The 10373-nt window shown below is 31.2% G+C and overlaps 1 protein-coding gene across 1 annotated transcript; it reads right to left on the bottom strand.

The window, feature by feature from the left end:
• Positions 1 to 403: 403 nt before the first annotated feature.
• Positions 404 to 9995, bottom strand: LOC106476152 (protein enhancer of sevenless 2B-like; the record flags this gene model as incomplete). The annotated part of the gene is made up of 3 exons (XM_013936820.2): positions 404 to 4003; positions 5704 to 5869; positions 9876 to 9995. Coding segments are annotated over 3 exons (460 nt in total), but the record flags the coding sequence as incomplete, so codon positions are not given.
• Positions 9996 to 10373: the final 378 nt, after the last annotated feature.

Genomic DNA, 10373 nt, shown 5'->3' with positions numbered 1-10373 from the left:
CGAGTCAAATACATTTTAACTCAAATTTCATCCAATAGAAAAGTCCTAATTATTCAAATGATGATGCTTAGAGCAGACTGGAAATTCTAAAACTTTACTTTTACTCAATTTAGTTTTCAAGTTTCTTAGAGAAAGGCAAAACTGAGCTTTAACTTTGGTCAATTTTTTTTTTTTTCATTTCTGAAGTTTATGGTTATAATTTAAACCATAAGATTTATTCTTACTTAAAAACATCAGACTCGATAATTAAATGTAGTTTTTATTTTGAATACAGAAACCTGTTATACATATTACAACTTATAAAAAATACAAGGTATGTTATTGTTGCTCTTATCAAATAGTGAATATAAAATGTTTTGATGATCTTAAAAAACGAAATTTCTAAGTAAACAAAATACAAACATTAACAGAATGAAAAACACGTTTTATTTTACTTACAAAGTTAACAATCTTGAATGAAAATTATTACAATCTTCAAAAGGTATGAGAAAAACACAAAGACTATACAAACTTAAATACAGTCAAGACCTTTAATATAGCACAACTTTTGAACATTATATCGTTAAGCATTCAGTACTCGAGTATCCAGTTTTAACAATGTGCCAAATGATAATTATCATCATTAAGTACTTGAGTATCCAGTTTTATACAATGTGCCAAATGGTAATTATCATCATTAAGTACTTGAGTATCCAGTTTTATACAATGTGCCAAATGATAATTATCATCATTAAGTACTTGAGTATCCAGTTTTATACAATGTGTCAAATGATAATTATCATCATTAAGTACTTTAGTATCCAGTTTTAACAATGTGCCAAATGATAATTATCATCATTAAGTACTTGAGTATCCAGTTTTAACAATGTGTCAAATGATAATTATTGTCATTATCAGAATACAAATGCCACTGAAAAATATAAAATTTTTTGTACACCTAAAATACCAGATTTTTTATTAAAATAAAGCACGTGTTAATAAAACAAAATCTCAAAAATATCTTTCTATAAATTTCATAATAAAACATCCAAACTTTACACTTTGTTCCAGTACAAATCTTTATAAACATTTAATTATATTGTTAAGGTTTCACCTACGTTGAAAAAAAAAGCTTTTCGAGCTGTGAGAGAGAGAGAGTGCGTATTAAATAAAGCTGACAGTCAACAAAAAATTGTATATACTGTCACATACTACACACTCTAAAGAAATATTAATATTTGTTAATGTAGTTAAAATATACACATTATTAAACTGTACGTAAATGATATGATTGTTCAGGACTTTGGAGTTTAAACAATAGACAATTTTTTTAAATTAAAATTTATGTTTATTATTTTTAGAATATCTTAATTTTAAACAAGAGCATTTGTATTTATAGCAAAGCTACAAATTCTAGGTTCCAATCCAACTCACCAATTCCAAAACCAGAGGTCTACCGCACCTTTCTAGATAAGACTTTTAAAAAACTTTGATCCTATCAGGAAGAATATTGTAATATTAAATGTAGTTTAGATGATAACTTACAGTGATAAACGTTTCAACTCAATTAGTTTAATCTATTTAATTACTTTTGGAAGGAATTCATGCTCAAGCTTATTTATGCCACATCTTATATTTCTGTACTGTTACGATACATATATAAAAATATTATTCACCATCCATTTGAGTTTATTCTCCCTAACCCCCTTACAAATATTAATAGAGCTAGCACTTCACTGTAACCATTAGAAACAAGAAAACAAAAAAGTTAATAACTGAGTAAAATAAGTTGAGCTGGAAAACTTTGATTCTATAGTAATTTTACAACCGTTTATTTCTGGAGAACGTGTAAGAGAAAGATAACACATTTTGAAACAATTCATGGCGTTCAAATTAAACATTTAAAGAAGGGGGAGACAATTAACAATACCATGATCAAAACGCAGTTAAAAGCTGATTTCTCTAAGTTTTCCTTGTGAATCCCACCCTTAAATATGAAAAAGTACTACTAAATATTACATTTTATTCAAAGTCACCAAGTTTATTTAAGTACAGAAATTAAAAACTGTACCAACTATTTATGAAACAAAAGGACAAATCTCTTCTGAATATAAGGTGGGTCAATAGAAAGTTGGTTGGTTTGTGTCAGACATTCGTGTAAAGCTACACAAGGACTAGCTATCCCTAATTTGAGTTGTAAACTAGAGGGACAGCAGCTAGTCAAAAATCACCCAGAGGAGGCTCTAGGGTTTCTCTAGTCAAAGCAGGATTTCACTGTCACTCTTATTAAAACACTCCAAAGTGCAGTGTAATTTTAATGACCATAGGACATGAACAATGGACTTATGGATTCACAGGTTGGCATACTAAACACCCAGCCATTAGAATGCTAGACAGCAGGAAACACCCAGCCATTGGCATGCTGAACACCAGGAAACACCCAGCCATTGGCAGGCTAAATACCAGGAAACACCCAGCTGTTGTCATGCTAAACACCAGGAAATACCCAGCTGTTGGCATGCTAAACACCAGACAACACCCAGCAGTTGGCACGCTAAACACCATGAAACACCCAGCTGTTGGCATGCTAAACACCAGGCAACACCCAGCTGTTGGCACATGAAACACCCAGCTGTTGGCATGCTAAACACCATGAAACACCAAGCTGTTGGCATGCTAAACACCATGAAACACCCAGCTGTTGGCACACTAACCACCAAGCTGTTGGCATGCTAAACACCAGGAAACACCCAGCTGTTGGCACACTAAACACCCTATTTTGTTGTTGTATACGTCTCCATACCACTAATCACAAACAGAATCCCAAGTATAGAGATACTTCATAGTTTACAAGATTCAGAAGTTAACTTTAATTTCATCAAGTCTGTCTGTCCTAAGTAAACTCAAATAAAACATTTCTCTCATCACATTTACCTCTAGCCTTCTTAACCTTTTAGTCATTAATGATAAATATATTAAGGTTAAAATACATACAAGTTTCTTTACAAGCTCACAAAACGTATATTAGCAATATTGACACACATACATAGATAGATACATACATATAATGATAATAAAACATAAACGTGAAACTTCTCCAGTCTATCTTACATCTACGTTAAAACCCCCCGTCTCTAATATAATTCATACACAACTTCTCCAGTCCATCTTACATCTACGTTAAAACCCCCCTGTCTCTAATATAATTCATACACAACTTCTCCAGTCCATCTTACATCTAGTTAAAAACCCCTGTCTCTAATATAATTCATACACAACTTCTCCAGTCCATCTTACATCTACGTTAACCCCCCCTCCTGTCTCTAATATAATTCATACACAATACTTTCATTACAGATGTATGATTTGATATCGAGATACGTTATTCAAAATAATTATTCATTAGTAAAGTCCATTAACACTTTTACAGTGATATAGAGGTCGTTTACAAAACGAAAAGTGACTAACTTACAAAATTATTAATTTTTTTTTCAAGCAAGGAAAAGTTCAATCCTCATACACACACATTGTTGCAAATATACAAAACAAAAATCAATCCTATTACCTGGGCAGAAAGTTTAAGTATGCCAGAGAAGTATCAGACAATGCTAAGAAACTAACAAAAACTGCAAACATTTAAAATGATTACTAAAACCAATTAAATTCTGTACAAAAATAAACAATAAATAAAAAATATTATTTTGGGATTAAAAAAAAACGACAAAGCTTTATATAAAAAAAAAAGTAATTTTAAAATATATTAAGTACACGAATACTATTACTAGTTATCTGTAAGAGAAGTTAGTGTTTTTTTAACTGTGGAAACACCACACATACAACTACGATCAAACTACGTATGATAGGGGACAACGTAGGTTGCAGGAAAAAATCCTCGTTTCGATCCCATCTCTCCATCCCACCAGTTGGGGTCTGAATGTTCAATGACGGTGATGATGTCCCCTCGTCTGAATTCCAGTTCCCCTTGTTCCTGGGGTTGAAAGTCATAGAGAGCTTGAACCAAAAACTATGTATATGAAAAGAAAAACAACCTTTGAAGAAACATTTTTGAAATAAAAGGTAAATTCTATACATATATTACACTTAGATAGTTTTTAAAAGTTAAAATAGGTCAACTTAAGTCGAATCAACCCAAAAATCACATTAAAACTGAAAAGCTTATCAAGAAGAACAAGATTATAACAAAAATTTTACCTTGCTAACATTATACCATAATTTACTTCAAGATCTAGTCTAAAATAAACTCAGACTTTAGAGATATTTGTATTTTAATTAGTCCAAAAATATATTGGGTTTAAATGGAAGTCGTGCTGCTATCTACTTTTTATTAGATTCTAACAGAAGCCTAAACGTTTTCCATGTGAAAAACCTACAAGTCATTTATCTGACAGTATTTCATTAAATATGACAACCTTCATCTGATATACATATATATATATACTGTTGACCTTAACAACGTTCATCTGACACACACACACATATATATAGTTACTGTTGACCTTAACATCCTTCATCTGACACACACACACACGCATATATATATACTGTTGACCTTAACATCCTTTATCTATATATATATATATATATATAGTTAATGTTGACCTTAACAACCTTCATCTGACATATATATATATATATAAAATGTTACTGTTGACCTTAACAACCTTCATCTGACATATATATATATATATATAAATATAGTTACTGTTGACCTTAACAACCTTCATCTCACATATATGTAACTACTGTTGACCTTAACAACCTTCATCTGACATATATACACACACACGCATATATATATACTGTTGACCTTAACATCCTTTATCTATATATACATATATATAGTTACTGTTGACCTTAACAACCTTCATCTGACATATATATAGTTACTGTTGACCTTAACAACCTTCGTCTGATATATATACATATATATAGTTACTGTTGACCTTAACAACCTTCATCTGACATATACTTATATATAGTTACTGTTGACCTTAACAACCTTCATCTGACATATACATATATATAGTTACTGTTGACCTTAACAACCTTCGTCTGACATATACATATATATATACTGTTGACCTTAACATCCTTTATCTATATACATATATATATACTGTTGACCTTAACAACCTTCATCTGACATATACTTATATATAGTTACTGTTGACCTTAACAACCTTCATCTGACATATACATATATAAAGTTACTGTTGACCTTAACAACCTTCATCTGACATATACTTATATATAGTTACTGTTGACCTTAACAACCTTCATCTGACATATACATATATAAAGTTACTGTTGACCTTAACAACCTTCATCTGTCTTTCAATAATTTTAAATATTTGTTTACAGTAAAGATTTAACAAAAACTTCTTATATAATTGGATGTTATCTTCAAGCATTGTGGAAATTGTTTTATCTTTGAGTGTTGTACAGCAAAATAAAAATGTTTATTAAAAAAAACCAACGTTTTGTTTTATAGACTTCAACTTCTCCTCTTGATGATGAGGTAGTGTTTATGAAAAATACAAATTCTTTGATTTTTTTTTATTTACTTGTAACTTTTATACAAAATTTTTCAACCTTGCAAAGATGTAGAGTTTTTTTTACAACACGGAGAATTTAGTGCTGCTATCACATAAATAATGATCTGTGCTACTTATTAAGGTTTAGAAATGTTTACACATTCATCACCTCTTCTGGATGCATGTCCTTCAGTTTAACATCATGGGCACGGCTAACAGATGCAGATCTGTGATATTCAACGAGCTCATTGAGTGAATTAAACTTGACAACCCACAAGAAAAACTTGCCCTGTGGATCCCGCAAGACTTTGAAATGTTGGACTCCACCTTCGCACCTAGGAAATTAATATCACATATAATGTAATTCAATAACATATAATATTCAAAGCTTAGGACAATACAAAAATATGGCCCATCTTCCTTGTCTTACGTTATCTATTTTTTACAGATAATGATCTTACATGTACAAAGAGTTTTTCAATCACGTTTTTATTGTTTCAATTTTTATATCATAAATCAGTGCGAACTTTTCTGTAATTTCTATCACTTCACTACAGTACATTTTTACTGTAACAGTTTGATATCTATAATGTCTGTCAATACAGTACATTTTTTACTGTAACACTCAGTACATTTTTACTGTAACTGTCAGTTTGATATCTATAATTTCGGTCACTACAGTACAATTTTTACTGTAACAGTTTAATATCTATACTTTCTGTCACTACAGTACAATTTTTACTGTAACACTCAGTTTGATATCTATAATTTCGGTCACTACAGTAATTTTTTACTGTAACACTCTACATTTTTACTGTAACAGTTTGATATCTATAATTTCTGTCACTACAGTACATTTTTTACTGTAACACTCAGTACATTTTTACTGTAACACTGAGTTTGATATCCATAATTCCTGTCTCTTCACTACACCTGCAGCAAAACAGTCAGCTTAAAATATGTTTGTTTACAAGAATTTGTCACATAAATCACAGAAACTTCTACAGTTTTGGAATGAGTAGTTGTAGCTGACGTGACACAGCAATTATAATACACTAGGAATAAGACGTAGATGTAGAAATAGCAAACAGAAACCATATGAATACGGTATATGTGAAATAAGGTTGAAGATAGAGAAATACTGGGTGACTACATTATCAAATAAGGTTGAAGATAGAGAAATACTGGGTGACTACATTATCAAACAAGGTTGAAATATTTGATAATGTAGTCACCCAGTATTTCTCTATCTTCAACCTTATTTGATAATGTAGTCACCCAGTATTTCTCTATCAGATTCTAAAATAGCAACCAAGCTTTCATTTCTCTTGGATATTTTTTTTATTTAATTACAAAAACATCCAGTAAATACAAATCAGTAAACTTTATCAAGGTCTGCCAGAAGACTGTAGTAAGCAACTTGATAATAAAATTACAACTACATTATTGCTACCTTGCCCCAAGAAAGTCGGAGAACCTTCGGCAAGTCTATTAAGAACGAGAGAGAGTTTACGTTATATATTATTACTCCCTAGAAATCCCAAACTTCTGCATTTTCCTTCAGTGTATTTAATTTTAAAGGATGAAGATAGTAATATGATTTTAATGATAGATTTCAGTCACCAGGATATTCTCTTCTAACCTTACTTATGGCTTATTACTGTGGCTGTTCTACTTTTAATTATATCCTGTCTAATAAGATATTGTACCATAAGGTAAAATTGTTTGGATTGAATATTATTTTGCAATGAATTGGATAATCAGGTAAGATTATCTCACAATGTTACACACACTTGATAGTTACACGTGTATCACATATAACACAGGTATTGTGTCATCTAGCCCACTGGTGCTTTATAGTGGCTTCTAACATATAGAAGCTTTGTTCAATCCATCTCGCTACCAGTAGATAGAAGCTTGCGCATCAAAAATTTTTATAGTTATGATCAATATTTAATTAAACTAATTTATCATCAATATATACGAATAAACCTGGCATCCAAACGTAGTTAATAAATCAACTTTTAATATTTTTTCAGTTTTAATTTCTTACTTTCATAACAAAATATTTAAGTAAATTCTCTAGCTACACTTATCTATGTAACATGACATTTGTTCAATCCAATTTTCTGTGTTTTCATCACCTCTTCTCGATGTTATGAGTTGAACATAAAGTGCTCATTATAATTTACATACTACTAAAGCAAAGTTTAATTTTTATAGCCTCTGTTATTCTTTGTTTACGGAGATATAAACCATAAAATTAAACCTACTTACCAGGCTCACCTATCACATCCTCTCAATTACAGATTGATAATAAATCTCGCTGACATTTTATCATTTATAACCAATAGAAATATAAAGTTTTAGTTGTTCAAATGATCTATAATGTTATATTGTTCTTCGTAGAGATTTTTGTTTACTTTGTCTTCAGATTGAAAGGTGCTTTCGCCGGGTTCAGATGGAACAGCTAATGCCTTTTGTCTTAGTTAGAAAGCCAGTTAAATTATAATAGTTATAGGGCATCGTTTGCCTTTTGTATGCTATTAATTTGTATTTTTATATGCATATTTTAAATAAACAAAACCTGTTTTAGTTACTAGTAATATTGTTACAAGGAACTAGAGACAAGTTTGTTTGGCAGAATGGAAACGCAAGTCCTAAACTTCTTGTTTCTCATGTAGATTGTTTTATTCATTGTTATAAAAGTAACTAAAATATGAAACTAATTAGGCTAGATAACGAAAAACAAACTTTCTACACAAATCATGCATTATGTTGTTCAATACCATAACTTGAGTTACACATCTGTACGTGACTTACAGCTTGAATGTTGTTCAATACCGTAACTTGAGTTACACATCTGTACGTGACTTACAGCTTGAATGTTGATCAATACCATAACTTGAGTTACACATCCGTACGTGACTTACAGCTTGAATGTTGTTCAATACCAAAACTTGAGTTACACATCTGTACGTGACTTACAGCTTGAATGTTGTTCAATACCATAACTTGAGTTACACATCCGTACGTGACTTACAGCTTGAATGTTGTTCAATACCATAACTTGAGTTACACATCCGTACGTGACTTACAGCTTGATTGTTGTTCAATACCATAACTTGAGTTACACATCCGTACGTGACTTACAGCTTGAATGTTGTTCAATACCATAACTTGAGTTACACATCCGTACGTGACTTACAGCTTGAATCGCATTATTACAAGTTAGAGCAATATACAATAAAGATAAATAAAAAAACATGTAAAATGTTACAAACCATAAGCTATCTATGATAAATAATTGTAATTTTCTGTTATAACCTGCAGTCATTCTAGAACAACAACGGGTAATTTAGATGATTTTTTTGTGATGATTACAAGGTCAAGCAAATCAACCGAGTCTTCACAGTGTTAAGGTAGAGAAAATAACCAATAAGATATAAATTTTTACTGAAAAACTTTAGATATTCATTTAGGAGGTTCTGCTCATCAAATTTGAAGATGAAAAAAAAAGAACTTTTAATCTCAAGATCAAAATTCAGACTAGTCAGATTTTTTTCGTGTATAAAAAGACTTAAAATGTTTACCAAGAGCTTACCACAGTTCATGAAGATACATACACTACATTAAAAGTTATGGTATACATACTTTCCTGGCTACCTTGTGCTTGCAAGGTCAGTCAAACTGACCAAACCCATATAGAGTTAAAGAGCAAAAGCACCAGTAGTCATACTACAGACAGTCCTTTTGTCGGTTAAATAAACACCAAGCCCACCTTTGCATTGCTACCGTAAGCCACAGTAGTGGCAGTGAAAGGAACGGCAAGTACAATCCAAAAGACAGTCTCAGCTGGAGACCAGGGTGTAAAGCCGTGTGCTATCTTCTCTTAAACGGCCTTCACTGATGAGATTACTAGTTTAGTTCTACATTATAATAACTCGTGCATGCTGCACATTGAATATGTATGTCAGTGTCGTCTATCCAATCTGAAATTCAACCAAAACTATCCGTCCCATTCCTAATTTTTATCCGACCAAATATAATTATAACGATATATTTTACATACAGATTTATACATCAAAGTAAAAAGAACTTTCTGGAAATATTTTTTATTTCATTATCTCAGTAAAACCACATGTACATGTAGTCTGTTAATGTGTGTGAGAAGTGATGTCTGAAGAAGAGTCATCATCCCACAAAACAGTGCATTAACTTAGACAATGACTTAACTTATTGTTTTTACATATTGAACACATTTACAACGTTAAGTGGAAGTTTATCATGTATAATAAACACTCGTTTGGACCATAAGACAACGAATTATAAGAAACTTACTTAACTGACAACGAGAAGTCACCCGGAGAACTCTCGCTGACACGAATCAGAAATGCCCCTTCATGTTTATTCAGTAAAAGCTTCTCCGCATCAGCTCTGGTGATTCTGCCATAATACCAGCTGGAAAAAACGTTAAAAAAAAAAGTTACAAAACCCACAGAGGCTTAATTTTAGGGAATTTCATCACGTATAAACGTGTCCTTGAAATTTCAAAGTGAGTGGTGAAAGATTACGTTAACTGATACGATAAACTTTGAATAACTTGTTGGGTTGATTTAGTCTTTAGAGAACTTGACAACATTTTCAATGTTTGTAATAAGTCACTTTTGACACATATTTTACCCTGTGATGCAAGTATTTACTGAATATTTTCAATGTTTGTAATAAGTTTGTACATATTTTAATACTGAGAACAGGAAAAATTACTTTATAATATGTCCCAACGACAAGGATTAAAATAACCTTCATGTTTCTCTTTTAATTCTATTTATAATTGAG

Source organism: Limulus polyphemus, unplaced genomic scaffold (assembly GCF_000517525.1).
Source record: "Limulus polyphemus unplaced genomic scaffold, Limulus_polyphemus-2.1.2 Scaffold9918, whole genome shotgun sequence".
NCBI classification, from domain to species: Eukaryota; Metazoa; Arthropoda; class Merostomata; order Xiphosura; family Limulidae; genus Limulus; species Limulus polyphemus.
This window is presented reverse-complemented; position numbering and strand designations above follow the sequence as displayed.